This window comes from Oreochromis niloticus, linkage group LG7 (assembly GCF_001858045.2).
Source record: "Oreochromis niloticus isolate F11D_XX linkage group LG7, O_niloticus_UMD_NMBU, whole genome shotgun sequence".
Lineage (NCBI taxonomy): Eukaryota > Metazoa > Chordata > Actinopteri > Cichliformes > Cichlidae > Oreochromis > Oreochromis niloticus.
Window position 1 is genome coordinate 12,869,081 of NC_031972.2, and position 27,891 is coordinate 12,896,971.

Genomic DNA, 27,891 nt, shown 5'->3' on the forward strand with positions numbered 1-27,891 from the left:
CACTGTGAGGCTAATTGTCTCTGCCTTGTGTTCGCAGCGAGCTCTCCCATGGATGAGGTACTGGCCTCCCTCAAGCGAGGCAGTTTCCACCTGAGGAAGGCTGAGCTGCGGGTCTTGGGCCCGGATCCGGATGACGACAGCAACAATATCCTGGCTCAGATCCGACAGGGCGTCCGGCTTAGGAAGGTACGGACCAGACCGGAGCAGCAGCGTCATCCCAAAAGTTTCCCCCACTCGGCCGACGCTCTGACCCGCAGCATTCACGAGGCTCTGAGGAGAATCAAGGAGGCCTCTCCTGAGTCAGAGTCAGAGGATGAAGGTCTTCCCTGCACTGACTGGGAAAACTAATGCGGTTCATCAAAGCAATCTTTTAACCCCCCACCTTTCTGTTTTTTTAACACAAAGAGTTTAAACAAAGTGAAACCAAGTTAAGCAGGCAAGCCAGGGTTAAGTCACCTGGAGATTTCTTGGTGCAATTTGAACAAAAACCCTTGATTTTTCTTTTTTTAATATATATTAGAGGATTTTTTTCATACTCATGTATGCCGTTTGTAAAGATGGACCACTAATCTTTTTTTTATGTCATTGCTGTGGCTCTCTGGGCGAGGATACAACCTCTGACCTCTCATCACGTCCGAGTCGTACTGTAGCTTGTTGTGACGGGTTTGTTTGAGGACACGAATTTTGCTCACAGTGATGGTAAACCTTCAGTCTGAGCGTTTACATTTTACTACAAAACAAGCATTTGTACTGTACATCTTAACAAGTTTAAAGGAATAGTTGGACTGAGTCCATACGAGAGTGGTATTAACATTCATATTTACAAAATCGCCAAACTTTGACTTTGAGATGATGTTTTGTGTAATCACCCACGCAGTTTGTCAGAATCAATTTGAACGTCCAGCATCTGTTTTGGGGTTTAAAACTGTGAGAGCAGTACAAAGTGCCCCCAAATACTCCGAGGGCTGTTAGAAAATAATCCAGTCATCTTGCAAATGTGTAAAATCTGTGTTTACCTGCACCTCACACAGGATGAGACAGCTCGGCTGGTCATCAAAGACAAATGCAAACTTGTAGATTTGCTGCTTTTCAGCTCTAAATATGTGTGAGAATAACAGACCTGGGGCCAGATTTACTCGATGTGATGCTACTAATGCAAGAATGTGCTGATAATGCTCATAATGTGCACATCTACACACTTGTACGCATGTAGAGTTCAACCATCGCAGTCTCCTGAGGGCAGTTTAAACGAGTGGGTCAAAAACATGCGGACGAGGAAGCAAGTAATCCAGCAAGTGTAGGTTTTCACTCTAAAACAGCATGGTAATACAAATCAAGGACGAGCAGCTGAAGGAGAATCAATATGTTTTGAGACAAAGCCGAACTCTTCTGTTAGAACTCGATGAAGTCTGCGTGGGATCTTGGAGTTTGGGACAGCTGTTCTTGGGATAATGGTCTGAGGCAGAGTGCAGGACCAGAGTAAGGCCAACCCCAAACCATCTGCCTGTTAGCGAATTTACTGTAACTGTAAATGTGCTCATCACTCTGTTTCACTCCTGCATGCTGCGTGAGGCTGCTCTTATTCAGGACAAAGACTCAAAAAGGTTCAATAAAATGATAAATTCAACTCAAAAATGCCTGAACTTAAACAGCGTATTAGGGTCATGGTGGTTCATATATTTACACAGACATGTGGTACATTTATTAGAAAAAAGTGTCAAATGTACGAGGGAAAAAAAATGTACATATTTACGACAATAAAACTCGGAAAAAGGAATCTGTCGTTTCACATTTCCAGATTAAGTTAGAAGAAATTCAGATATGTGAACTCCTGGGACTAATAAGCCATACAAATATGTTATTAGAACACCAACAATGCCTTTTTCAAGCATGCCAAACCAACTCCATGCATTTAAAAGTCATACTGGTCAGCACTGGTATCTGTGTGCAGCTGGCTGTGGAATCATAATAGTAGCACACTTACATATGGTTTGATTAACAGGATATGTATGTATTATACGTTTCGGCATTACACTTTGCAGACGGTCCCTGTGTTGTTAGTCCAGGTCAGAGCATGACTTGCGTGTCTTTTTATGAACATGCTGGAAAAAAGGTGTTGTTGTTCTAATGAGTTATTGATCCCAGAAGATCAGCTGAACCTTGGAAATTAAAGCGATGCTTTTTGACTGAAACAAAAGCCACAATTTTTCGAGTTTTTCTCTTAAATGTGTCGCTTTTTTCCTCCTTTGCACTCTGAACTGAAAAATCGATCTAATACATAAACGATAAAGCCAGCCACAAAGAAAACCCGCCGGCGACTTTTAGCTTGGTGCTGATGTAGACCCGTAGCACATCTGGCCCCTGGTGTTCCCGTCATAGTTGCACTGTAACACTGTAATCATCAGCACACAAAGAGCTGTGGTTTTACATAACAAGCTTTATCTGTTGTTGTGCATCCGCCACTTCTTTTATAAGGATGCCGTTAACACCAGGTCAGTATTTTGACAGATGTATGCCTGTATGACATTTCTATTTTAGCTCCATTTGAAGTATAAATGATTTCTTGAATGTAGCTTTTCTGTGTTTGGAAGAGTTTACTGTCCACCTTACAGATGGAAATAATGTTGGGACCAGATTCCCTTTCATTTATTACTTTGATCTTGATTGCCATCATTGGCAAATAGCAGAGCCAAAAAGCAAACAAAAGTAGATATGAATCACTATAATGGAGCTCGGCTCTTTAGATAAGGATCCACAGATTGTTATCGGTCTAGAATTTCACATTCTCTAAAATAAGAGTTTGACTGACATTTTTTTCCTGTTTATTTCTGCTTTTGTGCTAGCAAACAAATGCATCTTAATTCTAAAATATAACTGCCTTTTAATCTCTTTATCGTGCTATTTTTTTTTTTTAAAGAATTCAACAGTGCAAAATTGATCTGGCAAAACAGAAAATATTGATCACTAATATCGGTAAAATCGTTTTTTGCTTCTTTTTTTTTTTTTTTAGTTTTTTTTGGGTAGCGTCAGTCAAGAGGGGGCGATATCAGCTGGTAGTGTAATGATATTTGGCCGATATGTTTAAATTTTAGAGTTTTGGTTTTTTTGGTTTTTCTTTTACTATTATCTCCACACAATGAAAATAACCAGCTTATTATTTTGTAATAATTCAGATGCTTTACACGGTGTGGCAGGGATTCCTAGAGGAGCTTTAGGAGTATGTGTGACGTTTCTATTTATTGTGCTGCGCTCATTTGTTGTTTTTACAGTCAGTTTCCTCACCTGAGAGATGCTCTCTCTTTCCACTGCCTCCTTTTATGAAAGACGTTTTCCGAGCTTGCTTCCTTACCTTATTTACTGGAGTTGTTGATTGTGTTGATATGTGTGTGTTTGTGTGTGTGTGTGGGGGGGGGGTGTTGTTGTTTTGGTTTGGTTTTTAATATCTGTTGAGAAAACTTGCTTTTAACTGAAAAACTAATCCCACATTTTCCTGTTTGATAAGTCATGCACTGAGTGAGCAACATGGCTTATATATATATATATAAATGTATGTCTTCTTTTTTCTTCCCACATATGCTGACATTGCACTGATAACATCAGTGCTGCTGTGTTTGAATGATCACCAGCTTAGCTTAGCATAAAGACTGAAAACAGAGCTAGCTTCTCTGTTTAAAAGTGATACTTAATGAGTTTTAGAGGTTAGTTTTGTTTGGGTTTTGTTTTATGATGCAGCTATGTCAAAGCGGGACTGTTACTTGGCTGATTTTAAACAGACCATCAAATTCTGACAAACCTGAATTTGGCCTTGTTTAAAGTAATAAATAACTACACATAGCAAATGCTAGGGAAGTGTGTTTATGTTTCATGTGTCTGAATATTGGATTTTTTAAAATCAAATATCTTTATCTGTATCGCTCCTAAAATTCCTGTGAGGCTGTGTTCCAGTCTTTATGCTAAGCTAAGCTAACTGTAGCATTATGTTTTCTGCATACTGTATAACAGGAAGACAAATAGTCGACTGTCAGAGTAAAAGACTGCTGCTAAGTGTTAAAGTCATCATGAATAATTTGCACGCAGTTCCTCTTCATCCATTTAGATTTTTAAATATCTGTATGAGTGTAAACCTTTGGCAGCAGATGATCTGACTTTCTCCTTATTTCTTTTTTTTTTTAACTTTTACATTTTTTTTTAAAGTTTTTTTTTTAAAACCATTTTAACTCTGGTAGATTTCAAATTCGACCCTGAACTCTTTGCCAGTTTGACCTTTACGACCTTATGCATGTGACTGGTTTGATGACAAACCAGTTACAACGTAAGTGCAATAACGAAGATTTGGGGGGGGCTTTTAAGAATGATACTGTAATGAAATGTAAATCATGAAAAATATATCCGCATGCCTAAATGTATTGAAGTATTTATTGAAACTTCATATTTTAAAGAATTTTTAAAGCGTACAAATGTAAATGTACTTTAAGGTTTTCTTTTTGTTTCCTATCATGACATTCCTCTCTGCTTTCTAAAGGCCATTTATATATATGTATATTTTTTCCTTTCAAAATAAAATGAAGCACCAAAATGTTGTTTTTGAATCTTTCTTTAGAGTTTAACCACCACATATTATGCTGTTATTATTCTAGATAACATTACACAGCAGTATTTGTTGTATATGTTAAGTAATTAACATGTTCTTCAGGCGATCGTAACCAATTATGATCGACTAATATAATCAATATGATTCTAAAAAGGGCCGTAATGTATAATTACCTTCTTAATGGACACGCATTCCAATGAAACAGCTTCTAAGATCCATTAAAAAAAAGTCCATAATCCATTGACAGAATCCAAAAATCATATTTTTATTCACCTTCCTGAGAATCCTTGTTTTCAGGTTTATTCCCACAGACAGACAATTAAACAACACGTCTGTGTTTTTAATAGTTTTAATAGCTCCCCTTTCTTACAGAGGGGACCCACCAACCCAGTCTGCTAATCCAGAGTAGACACTGCTGAGGGAGCTGTTCCCCATCATCCCCAGACTCTGCTTCTTCTTCGAGGCTTGAGGAGATCCTCAAACTATTCTTTCCACAGCATAGCTAAATCACCAGCACTCCATCCCCACTGTACAGTGTGGGTACTGCTTCCTCCTGAGATGCATTAGTTTGCCAGAATTGCTTTAAACCTGACCAAAATTCTTTGTCAGTGAACTCAATGAACTCTTCCCAGACCTTATTTCAAATAGTTTTTGTCATATAACACCTAATCACAACATAATTAGTCTCAAGGTGCTTTATATGACCCTACAATAATACAGAGGAAACCCCAGCAATCAGACGACCTCCTACGAACAAGCCCTTGGTGACAGTGGGAAGGAAAAGCTTGCATTTAACAGGAAGAATCCAGCAGAACTACGCTCAGGGAGGGGTAACCATCTGCCTCGACTGGTTGAAGGTGAGGGGAGCGAAACTCCAGGGTCCCAAGCTAACCAAAACAGATGAGTCCTTCAGTTTGACAGGTCCATTCAAAACACCATTAGAACATTGTGGGAACGTTTCCTGCTAGTTGAGATGCAAAAACAAAAACATTCATGGATTTAAATGGTTCAGGTTGATTCGCTGAATGCCTGGAAAAGTGATGGGATGCTGGTACTTAATTAGTCCAAAGAACAAGCTTTGAAATATGACTCAAGTTAAAACTGAACCAGTCAGGTTTGTTTAAACCTGGTTCATGACAGCACGGCTGGTTTACTGTGCAGTACACTCATTAAAACACAACTGCAGCGTTTTCATTTGGTTTTCTTTTATTAAAAACTCAAAATTACAATTTGTGTCTGTAAGCATGTGGTTTAATCAGTATTTCAAAGTCTTATTCAAATGCTTTTTTTTTTTCCCTTTACAGCACAAAAATCCATCCAAGTGTCCCGAATGTACCCGCGCTATCAACAAGCCCTTAAATAGTGTTCTTCAGGTGTACACGCTGAATCATATTCCTCTCGTTTTTGGCAATAGTAAATCCCACCAAATAAAAAGTACTGCTACTTAGCTACCATTGATGCATGTCTGTACCAAAGGCAACATCAGCAAAAATTCAGATCTGTACAGGAAAACATTATTTGGCAAAAGAAAACAAAAACTGCAATCAACCCGCCGCATTTTCCTTTTTCCTTTGATAAACAGCTCAAAAATATTGCCAGGTTTCAACATCTTGACGCTCACGTACCACATGATGAAAAACAGATTAAGTGAAAATGAGATGTAACTAAAGATACTTTGATTTTGTACAACTTCCATCATAATAATAATCATCATCATCACGAATTTCAGTAATAAATTAACAAAAAAAAGGATTCAATCATTGCACTTCATGTTGCAACAGAAACAAAGAGGGGAAACGAAACATCTGACTCACTCACACACACATGAACAAGTGCACTATGAATCTGTTATATCCTTAAAAAAAGCGTATAGAAAGAAAGAAAAGACGTTTGAGTAAAATCCCACCTCGATGTCTTAAACGTATCCGAGAGGAGTAAAATTACCTGAAAGTGAGAGTGGAAAATGTTTTTTTTAAACCCTCTGGTGCTGCCCTTTTGTATTGCTCATATATTTCAGAAGAATATTAGACAATATTAGACGTCCTCCGGATCCTCTTCGCGTCGAGTCCACGCAACAAATAACCGAATGGATCTCAGAGTTGATTTGGCTGATGGTGACGTGGGTTTAATAAAGATTTGTGCCTGGAAAAAAGTCGGAAAGAGGAAAAAAAGAAAAAAAGAGAAAAGAAAACAAGAACAATCACAGACTCTGAGTGACTGCATTTGAACGCACCAAAGCAACGTTTAAAAGAAAAAGCGAATTTCGCCTTTAATGTTTTTGTAGAGCGAGGAAAGCAAACCAAAAAAACGCTTCTGTGGATTTTTCCAGAGTGGAGCGGAGGGGAAGGCTTCACATGGCGGTTTGTAAACGATCTGAGCGTGGATGTGTGTTAAAGTATAAAGTTGTGTGTAAACTTTTACACGCGTGTGGGAGGAAAAAAACAAAAAAAGAGAATTCAAGTTGTCAGTGAGCAGGTGAGTGCCGACATGCGGTAAAATTCTCGGCGCTGGCTGCTGTGTTGGTGGAGGTGGTTGGAGGTGGTGGCACAGTCTTCGTCTCTCTCCGTCTAGCTGCCCTCCAGCAGCTTGGCCAGTGCGTCCCGCAGCTCGTTCAGCTCAAAGATTTTACTGTCCAGCAGCTCCAGCAGGGAGCGCAGGCTTTTGCGAAAGGCTTCCCGCTCCAGCTGGCTGCTCTCCAGACGGTGCTCCAGATCACTCAGCTGGGCCTCCAGCGTCTGGTTTCTCAACTCCGTCTCCTGATAGAAACAACACACAACGTTTTTTTTAAAAACGCACATTTTTAGCTTCATATTTGTAATTTATCATTGTTTAGCTTAAACAAGCTCTTTATGAAGCCTTCGTGACCCATTCACATTTTTTCTGGGTGGCTAGAAATAATTGTTTTCTCCAATGGTTAAAATTTCATTTGTGAAGACATTCATGAAGTCATTAAGGTTAAAGGAATACATCGCTACAGTGCTGAAGAGAAACCCAGGGTTGTTCTTATTTCCTTCAGTCAGTGAGGAATAATAAGACGTTCTAGCTTTACAGAGGCCCGTTTTATAGAGCAACAAACTTTCGAGTTATCTGCTTTAAGTCACATGTTTGTGACATGGGCTGGAGTACTTCTGATTAGAGGCTTTCTTTTTCAGAGGAGCTACAGTATCCAGAATCATACACAGTAAGGCTGTAACACTAAACAGGTAATGGCATTATCACTTGTGGCCAGATAATGCCATTAAGCGGCTCCAAAAGACAACACCACCACACATATAGCCAAGGGGCTTGCAGACGTAGAGCTGCAACTGCCTGTATCAGGAAACCTGTCAATCACTGTGGCCACACCCCTAACTCCAACATCCATCTGGATGCACTGCAAAATCTTTCTATCTCTACCAGCCTATAATTATTCTTTCTAATGCTGTTAAGTTAGCCATGATACTTTATGGGGACTGACCTAAGTGGCCAATGGAGGAACTGCAGTTTTTGGGATTTCTGGGTTGGTTAAAAGATACAGTTTTGTAAAAAGATAGCAACCGCCAAAAGACGTCGAAATACTGGTCCACAATCCATGTTTTACATATATGGTGAATATTTGAAATATTTATATATATATATATATATTATATATAAATATAAAGTCTGAAACAAGCTCCTCCTTCTTTAAAAGTTCACTTGTCTGTTCTGATTGGCTGCCCCTCACCTGGTTTCCAAAGACAAAACCATATTTGTAACTGTTTTATTAACATGTCTCACTGTGTGGTACCCTCCCATTAACATGTCTCCCAGCAGTTTTTACAAAAATTAATATAATGCACAAATTGATTGATTTTATTATATTTGTTGATGTTATTATGAGGAAAAGGCAACTCTGCAACTAATCTGGCACCACTTCCTGGACTTGGGGGTGGTCATAGATGAAGTCCTTTTTTTCCTCTTTCTATTTTTACTCACTATACAGACTCCATCAATCTTTATGCAACACATGATCATTGAGCAATACTCACCTGTAGCATCTGTGTGAGGGAATCTCTTTGAGACCTAAACTCATTGGCACTCTCCACCTCTGCTTTAAGTCTCTCCAACTCCTGCAAGCATGATCAGAGTGAACAGCTCAGAACAGATGGTAAAAGCACCAATCAAAGTCCGGGCATGCAAAATCCACGACTTCAACCCAGTAGGATGGACAAGCACTCGTTGTACCTCCTCTTTAGCCTTCAAAGCCAACTCCAGCTCTTCTATTGTTCGGTTGAGTTCAGTCTTTTGAGATTTAATCCCTGTCGTTTGGCCGCTCACGCACTCCAGCTCTGTCACCTGCAATCCAAAAAGGAAAAGAAAAAGAAAAAGCATTCAGACGTGGTAAAATGGGATCACGCAGTGAGTACTTTCCTGTGTGCAGGGACAGAGTGATACCCGTTTGTGTAGCCTCTCAGCTTCTTCCTGATAGGCTGCCAGCTGCTGCTTCCACTGTTTGACGTTGGCTGTAGATTCAAGAAGAGCCGCCGTCAGTTTGGCATTGTTCCCCTTCAGCGCCGCAAGCTCTGCCTCCCAGTGCTTATTAATGCTGGATGAACTGAAAATGGACAAAGCAGCAAAGGGAATAACCGGAAAAGGGTGATAAACGCCCTTCAGAATTTTCTTAAGCCCACAGTGACATTCAGCAGCATTTGTTGTAATTATTGCTGTACATGAGGTGTATACATGTATGCTTATTTTTAGCTTCGTGTTATTCTAAAAAGAAATCTATGAGAGAAAAGATGGTGGCTGTCTCGTCCCGTCCCAAAGAGCCAATCAAAGGCTGGATCAGGAAACAGATTTTCCATATTAACCTCGACTGTGCGCTGCTGTACAAGTGCAGTATTTCTCAGCTTACTGTGACCATAATGTGAATTAACAAGGCATCTGTGGAATGCTCCGGTGGGATGAGCAAAGATGCTGATCATGTGGGAATTTCAGGCAAAAACAGCTAAATGTAAAAAAAAAATAAAAATTATTTGACAGCTGATTCTGTTTGGTTACCATCAAAATTCATCTTCTTTCATTTACACAGAGGCTTCAAAAATAAAGAATAAATCTTGCCAATCAAGTGTGTGTGTTGTGAAAAAAGGTGCCCCACAAAACCAACAGAATTTGTCTCTCGGTGCCCCCTAGAGCTGACCACCATGAATAATTCTTTGTTTCAGGCTTCCAGACTGTTTAATATGAATGAAGACCCAGCTGGTGATGACTTTTCTGTGTAACCATTACATGCCTGATGAAGTTTTTTAACTACTTGACAGCTGGATTAAAGTGACTTTAGTTTGAACTTAAAATAAAGTGCTGAAAAGTGATATTACACGTTACTAAACAAGAACTGCGACTGTTTCTGCGATCCAGTGAGCTTTGGTTTACCTGTGTGAGAAGGGCAGTGCATTCTGGGAAGGCTCTGCTCTGGCTTCGGGGTGCTGAGGTGTATCTGGCGTAACTCTGTCATTGTCTGTACCGTTGATGCTCTCTGAGGTCAAAGGTGACTGCAGATCACCTGGGGCTGACTCCTGATTTGGCACGTTTGTGAACGTGAAAAAAAACAAAACAAAACAAAAAGTCAACTCAACACTTTGAGAAATTGAAGCTGAGAGTTAAGACTAAAAGACTGACACCACACACATCTATAAGCTAAATAAGAAGCTAGGGCAAGTTAGCTTAGCTTAGCTTAGGGGGTGGAAGGTGATGGAAAAAGGAAGGGGAATACAAAGACGCCAGTTTGTGTCAACACTCGGGGAAGACTCGGAAAAGGTGCCGTCAGATCTGAGACAGGAAAGTAATTTTTCTTCCATTTGTCTTTACCTTCTTTATAACAGGTTTGTTGACTGACAACACATTCCTTTTTACGGTGCCACCCTGAGGACGAATAGTTTGGGAGAGCAAAAGGAGGCAAAACAGGCCACACAAGGTGTTAGCGTAGTGGCTACAGCAGCATAACGTGGGCATGATGCCGAGAACAACACGAAAAAGCAAAACACAGCAAACACAGCAGCGATTTCCACAGTTAGGGCTCTCCAAGTAGAATGGTAGCATTTAAATATTAGCAAATGCAATGTGTAATATCTCAAGAAAGAAACTTCTCATTCACCTCATAGAGATACCTAAGAATTGATAGCTTTGCATGATTCACAATAATACTTAATCATCTTGTCTTATACAGACCCTTTGTGCAGCCCCTAAGTTCACCCTGTGTCAAAAAAAAAGGTGTTTTTGCACCCTTTTAGTCAACTATCTTCTGATTGGCTGCCCCTTTTAAGCAGGTTTAAACAGTAGATGGGCGTGGCTCTGTGCTCACAGCTCACACAGGTGACTATATTAGGGATATATATTTTAAAACAGCAGTCTTTAGCAGAAACAGATCATTTAGCTGCAGCTAAGTCTAAGTCTTCTTCCCATAGTGTTTTGAGTTTGGATGAAGAGGTACGTGTCGAGTTTAACATTTTATTGCAAAGCACGGTGATCAGGATCAGGTGTAGGACAGTTTCTAATAGTGTAGGCCCTGGTAGAGGGCTTGAGTCTGAAATCTGGGAACAAATAAAGTGCCTGGCTTACAAGTATCTGAAAAAGTGTGATAGATTGTATTAAAATGTACCATCTAAAGAAAAAATAAGCTCATTTTGACTTCGACAACACATCTCAAAAAAAGTTGTGATGGGCACAAAAACTACTGCAAAAATTAAGGGTACTCAAAAGAAACAGCTGGAGGAACATGTTGTAACAAATTAAGTTTACTAGTAACAGTAACGTGACTGAGTAAAAAAAGAGCATCTTAGAGAGGCCATTCTCAGTAAAGCTGTAACTAAAGGTGGACAGAGGTTCATCAATTTACCCAAAATACTGGCACTAGCCAGCGGTAAGCCTCAGCCTCATAGTAGATACACCTACGGTATCAATTTCAAAACCCTAGGTGACTTCCTTCTTAAGTTATCCATTCACAAGATGTTTAGACAACTTAACCTCTGACCTTGAAACCGAGGTCACTGAGATTCGAACTCATCCGAGAATTTTAGGAGATGTACCTGGGATATCAAATTTGAAACCCCTGCGTCGTTTCATTCTTGAGTTATTGTATTCACAAACTTGCCTGTCTGACAAAGTAAAGTAGGTTTAAAGATCTCAAAAAGAAACACATCACGCCACAATCTAAAGAAACTCAGGCTTTCAGACCCCATCTAACCACGCTGAGAGCCATGATTCACGAACCTTCCCAGGAGTGACCAGCCTACCAAAATTACACTGAATCCGACTCATCCAGGAGAACAACATCTAAAAATCTGCAGGCCTCACTTGCCTCAGTTTAGGTCAGTATTCATCAGTGGACAATAATGGGATCCATGGGAGAGTTCCATTGCAGACCAAAAGAACACAAGGGCTCATCTCACATTTGCAACAAACTTCTTGGGAACTTTTGGGAAAATATTCTGTGGACTGATGAGACAAAAGTTTAACTTGATGGTAGGTTTGAGTCCCATTACATCTGGTGTAAAACTCACACAACATTTCATAAAAAGATCATACTAACAGTCAAACATGGTGGTGGTAGTGTGATGGTCTGGGGCTTTTTTGCTGCTTTAGGACCTGGGACACTTGCCAAAAATGACGGAACAACGATTTCTAATGTCTACTAAGAAAATCATGAAGGAGAATTTTCAGCCATCAAGATCACTTTGGTTTTTGCAGCGGGACAATAATCTGAAACACACCAGCAAGTCCACCTCAAATGAAGGTTTTCCTTCGGTATCCAGCTCAAAATCCAAATTTAAATCTGATTAAAATGCTTTGGCATGACCCTCAACAGACTAAGAAGAAAAACAAAAACCAATGGAGCTACATTAATACAATGTTTCAAAGAAGAGTGGGCTAAAATTCCTCCACAGTCACATGAAAGACTCATTGCCAGTTATTGCTGCCAGGAGTGGCACAACAAGTTATTACATTGAGGGGGCAAGTAGGTTTGGATACCTTTTTTTCTCTTGGTAAATAAAATCATCATTTAAAAACTGCAGTTTGTATTTACTCGTGTGAGCTTTGTCGATATTGTCTAATATTTCAGTTCCCAGATGGTTACAAACTGTCGTTAACAGAAGAGAAGATGCTACATAGTGACAAACACGGCCCTGTTCCAACTTCTTTGAGATGTGTTTGTCAAAAATGAACATGAGCCAGTATTTCTTTTTAAATTGCATATTTTTTATATACATATACATATACATATATATATATATATATACATATATATATACATACATACATATATACATATATTCAGTTTAAATATTCATGTTATATAACTATGGGATTATAAGATTTGCAAATTCTTGGATTGTGTTTTTACACTTTGCACAGTGTCTCAACAGTTTGGAATTGGGTTTGTATTACAACAAGTTGTCAGCACTTCTGCATCACCTGTGGTGGTGGTACTAGGTCTGAGGCAGTGGTAGTGTTTTTAGTGTCTGTTACCTGAGAGGGCGTGCTGGTGAGCTCCATCTTCTCCTGAGACTTCTCCTTCGCTAACCGTGCCGCCTCCTTGAACTCTGCAAACTTCTCTGCAAACTGAAGTAACAGAAGCAACTGATACTACAGCACGGCTGGCAACTGAGCAGCGACCTTTGGTTTCTGTAGGGCATCTGCAGTTTCTCACCTTAACCAGGTGGCTCTCTGATGAGAAGCCGAGGCCATAGACGGTGTTGGCTCGGCTGTCCGCCCACTGGCCAAACTTCTGCGATGTCTTGGTGAACGTCATGTTGGGGGTGATGGTGCTATTGATAATGGCCTGTTGGGGACAAAATGCACATGACAGAACGTCCTGATCAAATGTACACATGAACAGTTTATTCAAGCCAAATAGAGTTTAGAGCTAAAGCAAAAAAAATCACTGTCAGTTCAAGATCAGCATGCTTGCTTTTCTTGAGCTTTATGCAGTAGGAAATGACTCCATCAGACTGTCAATAAACTGATCCAAGTGCACAAGCCTGGTGGTCGGGGATGGCCGCACATAGACCAAAAGAGTGACATGAGCCCACCACAGCAGGAGGGGTCTGGCGCAGTGTGGATTGGCTGACCAACATGGGGCAGAAGCTCCATGAAACCTCCAAAAAAAAGTCTGACCTGGTAGAAAAAACTGCTGATTTATCAAATACATATGTATCTTTCTCATTAGTTATACACTTACAGTAACACAGAACAGTGGTTTCCAAAATTTGACAGGCTATAAGAAAGTTAACAGAAGGGAAGAGCAGAAACAAACATTCATGGTTTTCAAAATAAGCAACTGAACACAGCGGGTAGACAAATGTCAACAATTTGCAAGTGGCTATGTTTTTAGTTTGTGATATCAATTTCATGAACCACTTGGGGGCAGCAGAAACTACTGACATAAAATCAACTTTTTAATTGATCCTCCAAACAGTTGCTTATTTACACAGTCAGCAGCAGTGAGGGAGAAACATTATAAGTAATCATGAGTGTGTATGTTGAGCTGTTAAAAGCTCAGCAGCTAGCAGCTGGAGCAGGTTGCATGTAGGAGAGGGGTTTTTTTTCCTGTTGTTGAAAACATCTGCCTGCTTCTGCTGCTGAAATGAGTAAACCAAAATAGTAAATGTGCAGCCAAGAAGCCAAAAAATGGATGAACTCACCATAAAGTTTTGAAAACTCTTATTATTAACAAACAGGTTATAACCACTTTTTGTGTATTTCTAGGATCCATGGGCATACTAACATGTCAAACATGTCAAAAGTTTGCTCCCTCTGGAACTTTGCAAGTAACACCAGTCATTGTGTGTCTCTGCTGAGAATCCTTCTTGTTGTCTGGATAATAATGTCCTCCAGGCACCAGCCCACCCGACTGCTGCTATTTCCAGCACAGCACAGCTAACTTGCTGGTTCAACAACAGCACCGCTAGTCACCCATAGAGACTCTTGCATAACTATGCTAACTCCACCCCTGCACCTCTCTCAAGACTAAAATAATCACTGCCACATAGATATGACGGGCATGAGTTCAACTTCACTGCTCTAGGAGAGAGGCCAGACTGAGGCACAGGAGTGACAAAGAATATGCACTGATGGAAAACCAGTGTTTCCAATTATTTATATGAATATATTTATATACAATTAAAACTTTAATTCAATTCAGTTTTATTTACATAGCCTCAAAAACAACACCAATCGCCTTAAGGTGATTTACACTGTAATGTAAAGACATGCAAAGTAATACAGAGAAAGCCCCAATAATCAAATTGCCCTGTATAAGTAAGCACTTGACCGGTGAGAAGGAAAAACTCCCTTTCAACAGGATGAAACCTCCAGCAGGGCAAGCCTCAGGGAAGGCCATCTTCACTGACTGGTTGAGGGTGAGGGGAGGGGAGGGGAGACGGGACAAAAGACACGCTGCGGAAGAGTGCTTTACTTCCACTTTGCTGAAATCCAAAAAGTTATTCTTGGGAGGTGGAATGTGTGGTGGAGAAAGTATTTCTAAGATAAAAATACTTAATTATTTGATAGCTGAACAAGTAATGTTACTATAGCAAAGCACGTAAAAGAAGTTTGATGAAATCAAAAGGATGTAGATAAACATGTAAACATAGGTTAAAACTGCAATCCTGTACCAGGTAGGGTTAAGAACTGGCTTTACTTGTACGCACCTTGGATCCGTCCAGACTGATGATTCGATATACATTCCTGGTGCTATCGAAGAAATACGACACTGTGACAGCATGTTTACTCGTGGGAACCCAGTTCTTCTTGGTGTTCGGGTCGATCTGGAAGACGTGGGCCCGCGTACTGAAGATGGGCTGCTCTCTGCGCAGAGAGAGGAAGAAACAGATGAGGATGTTTGAAAGTTTCCGATTAAACAGCAGTTTGGAAGAGGAAAAACAAGAGAAATACAGTCCCGATCAAAAGTTTAACACCACTTGAAAAAAGGCAAAAAAAAATAAATCAGATTTTGCACGTTTAGATCTTAACAAGGTTCCAAGTTCCGAGCTTCAATATGCAACAAGATGAAATGGGACTGAGACAAAACATTTTTTGAGCATGCGATTTATTGAAAACAACGCTTAAACTGAAACAGCTGATCAAAGGTTTAGGACCACACCTCCAAAAAAAACCTGTACACTCCCACAAAACAGAAATCAAAGTTCCAAACATGAACATGTAATGAGTAGCTCCATCTTTATTGTTGATCCCTCAAAATTCATTGTGGCATGCTTGATGAAAGCGTTTCCATGATGTGAGTGGGAACATTTCTCCAAGTGGTGAAGACGGCAGCACGTAGGGCATCTACTGTGTGGAACTGTTGTCCATTTTTGTAAACGTCCCTTGCCATCCATCACCAAAGGTTCTCACTTGGATTTACATCAGAGGAACATGCAGGATCATCCAAAAGAGTGATGTTATTCTCCTGGAAGAAGTCCCTTGTCCTGCAGGCATTGTGTACTGTGGCGTTGTCCCGTTGAAAAACCCACTCGTCACCACACAGGCGAGGACCCTTAGTCATGAGGGATGCTCTCTGCAACGTCTGGACATAGCCAGCGGCTGTTCGACGCTCCTGCACCTCCTGAAGCTCCATTGTTCTACTGAAGGAAAAAGTGCCACAGACCATTATGGCACCCCTCTACTGTGGCGCGGTAGAAAACATCTCAGGTTGGATCTGCTTGTCATGTCAGTAACGTTGGAATCCATCAGGACCATCAAGGTTATATTTTTTTCTCATCAGAGAATAAAGCTTTCTTCCACCTTTCAATGTCCTACATTTGGTGCTCTCTTGCAAAGTCCAAGCGGTCAGTTCTGCAGCGTTCAAGGAGACGAGGCCTTTGAAGACATTTTTTGTTTTTGAAGCCCTTCGATCTCAGAAGCTGTCTGATGGTTATGGGCCTGCAGTCGGCACCAGTAACAGCCTTAATTTAGGTCGAGGATCGTCCATTGTCTTGACGGACAGTCAATTGGATCCTCCAGCTCAGTGCTGGTGACGTTTTTTTTGGGTCTTCCACTTGACTTTTTTGTTCCATAACCCTCAGGATCATTTAAGAAATTCCAAATGACTGTCTTACTGCGTTCCACCCCAGCAGCGATGGTGCACTGCAAGAGATCCTGCTTATGCAGTTCAACAACCCGACCACATTCAAAAAGTTAAAGTTGCAAAATGTGATTTTTTTCCATTTTTTGAGTGATCTTAAATTTTTGATCGGGTTTGTATTTACTCCTTAAAAGGTGACGAAAATCCTAGTTTACTTTTCTCCCAAAGGGCCCTAGATCAGGAAAAAACAGTCAGAAAGCCATGAAAAATATCTGACACCCATATTGGTTGTGTACTCTTATGGACTGAAAGGAGTCCCTCCTGAATGATGGAGCTCCTCACTCTGCCTCTATGGGAGAGCACACAGACCCTTTAGAGGAAGCTAATTTCTGACAACTCATTCTTTCACTCGCTTCCCAAAAGGTCACAGCCTAATACTGCATAAACCATCATAAAAAATAAAGTTAAGGGTGATATAAAGCTGAAAAGGGCAAATTTGAAAACAAGAGAAACTGAACAGAAAACTATAAAGACAAAAGAAATTCAAAGTCAACCAGGTGTCTGTTTCAGATCAACTGTAGCATCCTTTGTCCACTGTGATAATGAGCTTTCATCCATTATCCCCTAATATTCAGAGCAAACAGCAGCACACCAAAGACAAAAGAACAAAAAAGACTATTTTAAATATGTTGGCTTTTCTGCTCACCTGGTATATTAGTCAGAAAACACTGTCAACAATGTGGGAGAAAGATTGCGAACACAGATTTTTATTTTTTTTAAAAAAGGTATTTGATTACAGAATATTCACTATGAATATTAATCAGCTGAATTTCTAAGATAATAAAGAGGTGGTTTTACCTCCATGGACCAACTGGCAGGACATCAATTGTGACTTTTTATCCCCTGCTGCTTGTGTCATATCACAGGTCTTGTGGTGTAATTTCTTTATTTCATTCGGAACTGTTTACGAGCTGTAGCAGGAAATCCCATATTTGTCTCCATTACTATGGACTGCTCATCCGGATAAAAGGTTAAGCCACATGTGGAGCTCAGGCCCCAGTGTGTTCACAAGTTAATGCAACCCCATTCAAAAAGGGGCATAAATGTCTGTTCCAAATTTTATCCGTCTACAGAGACATTTTGTATCCATCTGGTAGATATTGAGATATCTCACTGGATAATCCTAAACAACGATTTTTAAACAATGTTTTTCTCTAGTGGTCCACCCAGCTGCAGTGACTAAAGTGGTGCATCAACCTACCAGCACTGCCAAAGCTAAAGCATAAATGTAAACAGAAATATCCAACTGTGTCCTGTACTGCCATGGAAAGGAAGTCTCAAACAACATAATGAATCAGAAGACACCATTTCTCATCCCTGCACATCCATAATTCACAGACCTACTCTGTTGTTGAACTAGCAGATGCTGAACAGTGGAAGAAGAAAAAAAGCCAGTAGCCATTCACACTGAGAGCAAGTGCGTAAGTGTGTCTACCTGCAAAGGTGAACATACTACAACTTATGCAATCAGCCACAATGTAGGGATTTAAATTACATTAATGTAACTGGAACAGGGGAATGCATGGGCATTTGATTGTGATATCAGTTGCATTATATATCAAGATAATCTGACACAGACCCAAACTGATGTAGACAAAATCATTAAGACATCTGCCAGTACAAAAATATTCTAGAAAGCACATAAAATGAAAGACCTTCAACGATTTTGTAAGAGTTAATAAAAAATGACAAATGTGGAAACTTTGAAAGCCATAATACGGCATCCTTCATGTCATATTTCAATCAAAGTCTGTGTGCCAAATCCTGCCCTTTGCAAAATTTAGTCCAGCTTACATTTAACCCTTTAATTATTCTGTGGTCTGCACAGCAATATGTGCTTATCCACACACCAACCCAGACAAGCGATAGCTAGCTAGACTTTTAGGCTTGCTTGACTAAATGGAGATTTTGATGACTGGTTGAGGCCTTGGACACGGACTAAGATGTACACAGAAGATTAGGTCCAGCATGCATTTCACATTAGATAAAAGCAGGTCCTTTAACTGCATGTATCTAACCCCTGAGGCAGTTCTCTTTTAAATGAATCCCTTTTAAGCTGTATCATTATGAGGTATGCTTCACTTACACTGATTTTGCACTTGCACAACAACAAAACAACAAAATGTGAACAGCATGTTAAGTAAAGACTTAGACAGAAATTATAATGAAAAATGTGTTTATCCTGTACAAATGAAATATATTTTAGTCTCAGGGACCAGAAAATGATTTTTACAGTCAACAACTATGACTACGCTTGACTGGGGAGGCATCTTTTATTGTCTTTCTGAATCCTACGGTCTCTTTTTGTGTGGCTGTGTCATGGATAAAAATCAGACTGGAATTAAGCATTTTTTTTTTCAAGCAGCAAAAGAAGCAGAGAAAAGTTAATTCTTCTTAAATAATGGAGGTAAACAATGCAGCAAAGTCTACACAGAGACAAAAAAACACATCTCTACATGAACAGGGATGATCGGACGACCTCAGGACCCATCGGCAGCAAAGCTCTACAGCAAGCAAAAGCTGCTGAAGCTGCTGAGCAACTTGTCTGAGATAGAAGGGATTAGACTTGTTAGAAAAACGGGCTTATCATTGGACTATCACGATCATGTGGGCCCAGATACTGAAGGAATCTTGGTATGCTTCCATATCTGTTCGTTAGGTGCAGATGTGGAGCTGATTGCTGCTGTTTGGCTGTCACTTTCATTTTAAATGCCTCTTTCACACCAGCAGCACCCATCGCAGCCACAGCTCTACCTGACAAGCCAGAGTGACTTCTGACCGGAAAACTGACATGGTGTTATATTATTGTTATTTTTTATGTGCAAGTGTGTGCAGGCTGGTCCTGACCAGCAGGGTGCACACTGAGATGAGGTGAACAAATGAAGCCTAAGGTGACCTGGAAGCACCTGTGCCAACATACAGAGATCAGCAGATGCTGGATGACTTCCAAACATTGCTATGGATGAAAAGCTCCCAGGGTCTTGGATTAAAAACAAGCTTTGACTGTTCTGGTTGCAACTGGTCACAGTGATGATGGAAATCCACAGGAAATAAAGAGCAGATATATTTAGAATATTTAAGGGACAGACATAAAGATGGAGATTGTACTCAACAGTGCAAAAATAACAATAAAAACCAACATACATGTAAACAAACATTAAATGTGAAAGCACAATTCCAGACTTTCTGGAGTCTATATATAATACAATCTCGACTTTTCTCAAAATAGATTTTCAACTCTAATCTTAAAATGTTCTTGAAACAATCAACAATATTTTTTTCTTAATATGGCCTTAATACTCCATCATTTTACCTTGAATGTCAAGATACAGTATGATACTTCATTCAAATAAAACCAATAACTGCTGGGACATTTCTTGCAGACCAACTGATGCTGCTACAGCTAACAAAGGGTAAAGCTGACAGTGACATCTATAAACGCTTTGGTTACCGTATCTGACACAGATATTGTCATATCAACATGCAAAATGGGTATCACTTCCAGTGCGTACTGGATAAAGTCAGGGATGACAGAGATCGACTTTCACGCTCTGGGCTACTAGACGAAAACAAACATGGTCCTGAGAGGACTGCAGCTTTAGTCTAGTTACAATCAGTCAAAACTCAAGTTAGACAACAGATCTAACTGCAGCTAGTAACTCTGTGTGTAGCTCAGTACTACAACAAGCTCTTTATTTCAACATGACTTCTTTAATGCAGTTCTGGTTCTGAAATGTCTATCTGCCAGGCTTTTAGGGAAAGTAGATATGATTCCTTGTCTGGCAGCTAAGTGTTCCATGACTCCTCTGAGCCCAGCTATTGTTCCCATCTCTGGGAATATCCTGTCACATCTCACTGTGTTAATTAAGTTAGCGGAGCAGAGGCTTATTTAAACACTGACACAGTTAATGATGTAACGATGTGTACATGGGAGTCACACCGGCTTCATCAGCTCATGCAGGCTGGAAGTAAAGAACCATATAAATACACTACAGGACATAAACTCATTAGAAGCGCTTACTGGATGAAAGTAAAGCTCTAGAAGAGACTGAATGCAACAGCACTCTTTGCTTTGGAGGTTACGTGCGAGTCAGAGTTCACCATAAAGACTTCCTCTGACATGATTTGGTTACAGCAGCTCTACCCTGATATCTACCAGGAGATGTTATCGATGAGATATTATGCAAAACAAGCAAGGTTTCAGACAAGATAGTTAGAACAGCACAAACTGCCTCATGAAATGTTTTAACTATTGTGAGCTGGTTTTTTAAGCTATGTCAAGGCAAGCCAATTAAGCTAACATCACCTCTGACTGACTTTCTAATGTTTCAACTGGTGATGCAATATTTGGTTTGGATATCGCTCCGATCCTGACTCAAAAACCAAGATCAGATGTTCCTGACAGATGAATTCAGTCTCATGTTGTTTGCAGCACACTGGTGCACAGCTAATATACCAAGGAGGAAGGCAATGTGAGTTGTAGAGACAAGTGCAAATTAATAAGATAAATAAAACGGATCAAGCTGGATCAGTGCATCCCTAGTTTCATATAACAACAATACTCTGTGTAACAAAAAGAAAAACCCTCACAAATATTTGCAGCTGCACTGCAAGCAATAGCACTGTGGCTGCCAACACAGATAATGTTTAGTACCAGCAGGATGCTAATTACACACTTTCAAAATAATTCACTGGTGATAAACTGTATCAGTGACATTCCCCTGTATTAAACTAAAATACAGAAAGATATCCTGAAACTATCTGCTGCATGTAATACCTTGGACTCTGTTAATCTAACTTGTAAGTAGCTACTCAGTTGAATGAATTGAGTAATCTGACAAATGTTATCCAATTTCTTTTAATGATTTTAAGGCAAATATATAGTCAGGTGGTTTTAAAATAGTTCCATAAGCCAATAGAAAAATGGGTAAGGTAATTATTGCCACTAGAGCACATAAAGGTATTATTCAGTTCAATCTCAACTCTTTTGTGGTTGGTTTTAAAGTCATAGTGTAAAGAATCTCACCGCTAGATCAAATGAATTCTGTTTTTTTAACCCTTCCCAATTTAAGCGCATAATCCTAGCTAACGTGGCTGCAGTAAAACAAGCACATAAAACAGACTCTTTTTCTCTTTTTCAAACTCAAAGATGTCAGCTTGAATTATCTGACAAGCAGAAAGCAGGTGACTTTGGCATCACTTTCAAAATCCCCCTCTCTTTGTAACTTCTATCTGGGAAAGGCTCCAGTACCAATACTATTTACTATTTTATTTATTTTAATCTCTCGTTTAATCCCCAAACCATTTTGGTTGCCTCTTTCCTTCATGTCTTTACTTCTTTAGTGAAGGGGACCCCTTCCTAGCCACATACATAAATGCCACAAGTAGAATGGCAATGTCCATCTATAAGAGTTTATAAGAGTGCATCAATTTGTTGGAAGATGGAATTACACAATTCTGTCTATCTATCTATCTATCTATATGCATACAATTTTATTTTCTCTATTAGATAACCTCAAAAAGTGATTGACTGTACCTTAAAAGGCTAAACTTCTATCAGTCTTATCCCCTTCAGAATTTAAAAGAAAGGTAAAGTTATTAAGTCTGAAAATGAATTGAATGCAAAGCTAAAATGAATTTAAAAGCCATATATAATCAACGTTTGATTAATTCTTAAACACGAATAAAATGCATTGCTGGTCACTGTGTCAATGTCTCAATTAGCCGTGGCTTTTCAGGGGCTTGAAGTGGGTGCAGGTCATTAGCCTGACAGTGTGGCCTAGATCAAACTCTACCCCGGTGCAGAGTGTCTCCATGAGAGCGTGGCGATTGTTAGCCCATAATCCCTTTTCACAATGAAACCTATTCAGGCATTCGAGTCTCAATGACAAGTACTTTTGACGGGAATCTGAGTGCAGATGACGTCAGATCAGCAGAAACATTCACAGCAGCAGAAGACACACATGTGCGCTGGTGTTTTTAATGGTGGCAAACAACGATGTGGACTGTCTGTGACCGAAACAATGCTCAGATTAGTTTCCAATGACAATGAGTCTATTAGGGCATGTCACAGTCACTCAGGACACTGAGGCTTGTTGATACATTAACACACATTTAATGACGTCTGGGGACTGATGCGAAACAATTTCCTTAATCGGTCACATATTCGAATCGGGATGCAACTAACGTTAACTTGAAGTGTTAACTAATCTGATTAATCTTAATAACTTCACCACTGGCTATAATTAAAGTATCTATGAATATAACAAACAAACAAACAGAACTATTCACATCTAAGAGCTTGAATCCAGCAAATTTCATTTTTTCTTGCCAATTGTTTCTGCACTAATACATAGTATGTGTAATATCCTCTAAGTTTACAGCAATAATAGTGCAAAAGAGTCATTATTAAAAAAAAAACATTAAAATTTTGTATATTTTCATGCAACCATTTATATATTACCATTTCATTAATCCAGTCTGGCTTAAAATAATTATCAGAAAATGCTTGGAATCCACTACAGATGGGTGAAGTTTTTATGAGCAGCCACCGCCAGTCAAATGAGTGCGCATGCATGCTCTGTGTGTGTGTGTGTGTGTGTGCATGTGCGTAAGAAGGAAAAGTCCACAAGAATCAGCTGTGCAAAAAGAATATTTAATCTTCTGTTTGAGATTATTTGGGTTTTAAAACTGATAAAACTGGCAAGAAACTAAACAAAGCAATCGGATGCAGAGCGCCTTCACCCGCAGCCAAGAAATGAATGAACAGGTGGGGATAACAGACGGTAGTAAATGAACAGGGTGCACAACCACACATTCAGTTTTAGGTCTAGTTTTTTCATTTTCTTCATGAATTGACATTGTTTATTCGGTACTAATCCATTAGATGGAGACTTCTTTACATTTACTCTCTGCCATGGTTTGTGAAGAAAAAAATAGTGCTGCTAAAGTGTGCATAACATGGCTAGCTCCTATTAGTCCTTATGTTTTACCAATATAGTATCTACCAAGGTAGTTTTCTTTTTTAAAATCAACAGACTATTAAATAAGCAAATTAATTCCATTCCCCTCAAAAACAACAACTATCACCAATTCGGGTAATTGATCACAAACTATCCAATCCTAACAACCCAAACAAAGGTGTTGGCTGATGTTTGGTTTGCTGGCTGATATCAGCCAATGAGCACATTGGGCCTCAATCACACAGCACTAGAGTCTGGTCTGCGACTACCTGCCACCCTCCGGTCAAAGGGGGGGAAAAAAGCGTATTTCCAAACTGGTTGGTTTATATTTGGCTGCTGCTACATAAAATCAGTTGCAAAGAGGACTCTGCACGAAAACCCTCTTGGTAATTGCATTGGTCATTAGCAGATTGCTGTAGTTTCTCATAGCAAGCATTGAAGACTTGACTTATCTGCTAACACTCTCTCAGCTTTCGTGAAACATGAAAAAGCAAACTGGAGGTTTGTCTTCAGAGTAAAAGTTGTGCCTCATGGTTCACAGATATAAGAGATGTATACAGTGGAAAAATTATTTGATCCGCTGCTAAACTTTGAAATTTCTTTTATATTTACATCTCTAATTTTATAGAAGATTAATTTATTTCTTCTTTATAAATCGTAAATCATTTTTTACCTATCCTGTCTATACTATATATGAAGGACTATATCAAGACGAATATTGAAAACAAATCTGACTACAAGCCAAAACTCCACTGAGTGAAAGCAATAACAGCTGCAGTTCGTGTTTGCTATGCACAGGAATAATAACTCCGCATTACTAACTTAGCTGCTACGTTGTCATGGCAACTGCCCATGTGGTCATGAGCTGTGAACATCCTCCAACTCCGTCGCTCCCTCTCCTTCCTACATGCTCTCTCGCCCAATCCGATCGCAGCATCCCTGTGGGTTAGCCCACTCACAGAGGGAAGCAGCAGGAGCCTGGCAAGGCGAAGCCTCCAGTCCCAAACGCCCATATGCCGCTCACAGACCTCTAGTCTTTCAGCAGCCGACAAAAGAGAGAGAGCGAGCGTGGGACACTCGGCTGGGCTGACACTTTCAAACTATTTCTCATGACAATAATGAAGTCCTGTGTCTTTTCCACTGATGCTCTCTTTGTCTGAATGTAAGAAGTTCAGAGAGTCCGAGCCCTTCTGTAACGACTCTTCTTTGACACTGAAAATAACACAAGCTCATAGAGGAAGTGAAAGAAGTCATGAAAGACTGGCTTGTCTTGAGGAAACCCAACTGAAATCACAAAACAGCAGCTGAGAGCATGTCAATTTATATACAAAAACATTTCATTAATCAGCCACAGCTCACAGCGCCAGCTTAAGACCCATATTATTCTGACCTATAATAATATTTAAAAACATTCAGACACCCATTTGCCTTCACTTTAAAAAAAAAAAAAAAAAAAGGAATAAATGTGAAAAACAAACATTAAATTTTGGCTATTTCTTGTTCCTTATCATCTGGGAAATACACCAACAGAGCCAACTACATATAAAATTAGCAAATATCAGTTGATTTATTGCTGTAGCTCTGCATACGACGTCTTGTTTTTCCCCAAACACACTAATCTTCCCATAAACCTGTCAAATATTCCTATTTGAGAAAGCGCTTTTTAAAAAATTGCTCAAACAAATCACTTTGATGGTTAATTGCTCATCAAAACACCTGCCTGTCCACTGAACTATCATTTTAGTTCTACCTGAAAATAGCAGTGACTTTACAAAGGAATGGGACAGATGGATGTAGGCACAAAGGTCCACCCAAAAGGGTCCAGCTGTTATCAGCACGAAGGCTTAAAAATATCAACATATGTAAATGTTTTTTTTTATTTAAAAGCATTCAGTTGGCATACATCAAAGAGGTTACCCGCTTAAGAATAAAATACATGAATTGCACAGACTTCTACAATATCACAGACTCATTGTAATAACAGTATGGGAATAACTGTCTGAAGCTGCTCACCCATTTTTAAGCCAGTAAAAATAAAAAGTTTTACATATTTACATTTTTTTAATCCATTCTATTTGTAATTGTAATTTTGGGGATTTTATTGTGTTTTTGCTGGATGTACTATGCTTGCTATTGTTTACTACAAAGTCCCAACTGAATTCCAGTGGTAGGGGTGTGTCACTGCTGCAACTTCAGATATGTTTCAGTTTCCACTGAAAAAACAAAAACATGCCAGTGACATTTGAACTGATCAAGTTTGAGCCTTTTTAAGATCAACAACTGCAAAAAAAAGGACAAGAACAGGGAGAACTGCTAATTGAGAGCGTGTAAACACATACTGTTGGACATACTCTCTTTTGACCGACTCAGAAATTGATTGTTGACTGGATTACAACCATTGGCCTTGAGAATTACAGAGGATGAGGAGGCAAGCGATTCACCAACCCCCTTCTCCTCCTTCCCAACTACAATATGACAACAAACCAATCACATGCTACATCATCTGGAGTGGGAACTAGGTCGCTCTTGATCAGGAGAATCACCACACATCTGCAGGCTCAGCCACATGCAAGCACCACAGCCAAGTGATGGAGCCCCCCCTCCTTTTCACATTTACTCATGGCAAAACATTAAATATGCTCTCCCTATCATCAGTAGCTTACTTCATCACAGCCTCATCCTTATTGGCTTCTGTAAGCTGAAATGTCAGCGTATGGAGACTTTAGGTTCACATAATGATGGGCTAGTGGATTATAGTATTTTTTTTTTCTATGTAAGAGGAGAAGGGATGGCAAAAGTGCTTGATTTAGTTAGCAAAGGGGGGCTAGCTAGCAGACTGGCAGCTGTGGGTGTTGAAATCTGCAACAACAAAGTGTGCCACACTCATGACATGCGGAGTGAGAAATACAACTTCCACTGAACCGCCACTTTACATACCCCATTATAGCTGGATTCTGGTCTCTAAGTTGAGTCGAAAATGATCCTCTCAGCGGTCTCCTGAGAGCTGTGCGGACAGGCTAGCTGCAGCTTTGGTTTTTTTTATTTTTTTTTTATCCGCTCTCCCTCTCAATTGAAAGCTGCTCTCTGCTTGTTTGTGTGAGCTCACAGCCCGGCGAAGCCCCACTCTCGCTGTTCTCAGTCCGACATGGCTCGGCGTGTTGTTGTGCCCTCTGGGTGCATCATATTTTTGGCTTAGGTGGTGGTTTCATCCGAGCGAACGTGTCGGTGCACGCATGATGATGACTGACAACACACGCGCGCGCTGCTCTGGCTCTAGTAGCCGCCGCCGTTAGCTAAAAAAAAAAAACACAACCAAACTCCACAGTAATGCAGGATTATGGAGCTCAACTCGGGCTATTAAAAAAAAGAAGAAAAAAACTGACAGCAGAGGGAGGGTGTGATTTATAACCACATTAGACTCGAAGGGGTCGTGTTGCGCTTTTAAATTCAGAATGAAATGATCGAAAGGGAGAAAAATGTTAACCCGTTTTAGCAAATAAAACTCCCTATAGTCTCTAAATGTGACGTTAGCTTGCTATAAATGCTCCGTTGGCTGGTGTATAATCTGAATAGGGATGGCAGACGTTGGGATAAATAAAAAAAAAAAACATTCACCCCTCAATTTCGACACTCATAAATCCCTCTTTAAGTCGCTGGCTCTTGATTGAAGTCCTCTGTGCCATTAAAATCCTCAAATCGGAGAAATATTAAAGAGTTTTACCGCCGCAAGTGAGACATTTAACGCCGCTCTGTGGTGACAGACATCTTCTTTCCAGACGGGGCTTCATCTCCGCTGCTTTTGGAGACAACACAAAAAAGCCCTTGGAGCACACTCCGGGTTTTATCATCACGTCCTGCCCTCCTCCAAGAGGAAAAAAACTAAACAGCTTCACCGACGTCGATGTCCACCACAAAATTTTCCTTCATTCACAAACGAGCAGATTTCTCCGTCTTATTTTGTTTGCGTTGTTTCGCGAAAACTGGATCTGAGATGGTGGGAGAATAGGACACTGATGCTCCTTCAGCTGCTGGTTCATCCTCTCTCATCATCAGCCCGTCTGCCCTCTGTTAGCCCCTCATCTCATTCATCAGCTCCGCTCCATCCGCCGCCTCTGCTCAGAGGGAAGCGTTAACCAACGACGTCATCACGCTACGTTAACGCCTGCAGTTTTGACGTAATTGGCAGTATGTATGTCCTCACATCCGGTAGAGGGTAAAATAAACTGACGGTAAATAAA

At 40.0% G+C, this 27,891-nt stretch overlaps 2 protein-coding genes across 3 annotated transcripts in view; one reads left to right on the forward strand and one right to left on the reverse strand.

The window, feature by feature from the left end:
- jmy (junction mediating and regulatory protein, p53 cofactor) overlaps nucleotides 1-4,464 on the forward strand; it is a 30,137-nt gene extending 25,673 nt beyond the window's left edge. The window contains 1 exon segment of the mRNA XM_005463676.3: nucleotides 38-4,464. Within this exon segment, the coding sequence (XP_005463733.2) occupies nucleotides 38-348 (311 nt within the window). The 3' untranslated portion in view covers nucleotides 349-4,464.
- A 1,315-nt stretch (nucleotides 4,465-5,779) lies between these two features.
- homer1 (homer scaffold protein 1) lies at nucleotides 5,780-27,794 on the reverse strand. Of its 2 annotated transcripts, none has more exons than XM_025909247.1 (9): nucleotides 27,269-27,794; nucleotides 15,259-15,415; nucleotides 13,257-13,388; nucleotides 13,076-13,168; nucleotides 9,983-10,125; nucleotides 9,005-9,164; nucleotides 8,795-8,905; nucleotides 8,599-8,679; nucleotides 5,780-7,347 (listed from the first exon to the last, which is right to left on the reverse strand). In XM_025909247.1, the coding sequence occupies exons 1-9, from the start codon at nucleotides 27,334-27,336 to the stop codon at nucleotides 7,159-7,161; spliced, it is 1,134 nt and encodes a 377-aa protein (XP_025765032.1). In that variant the 5' UTR covers nucleotides 27,337-27,794; the 3' UTR covers nucleotides 5,780-7,158. The 2 variants fall into 2 exon arrangements, with proteins under 2 accessions (XP_025765032.1, XP_005463731.1); XM_005463674.4 differs by having other exon boundaries at nucleotides 26,591-27,793.
- Nucleotides 27,795-27,891: the final 97 nt, after the last annotated feature.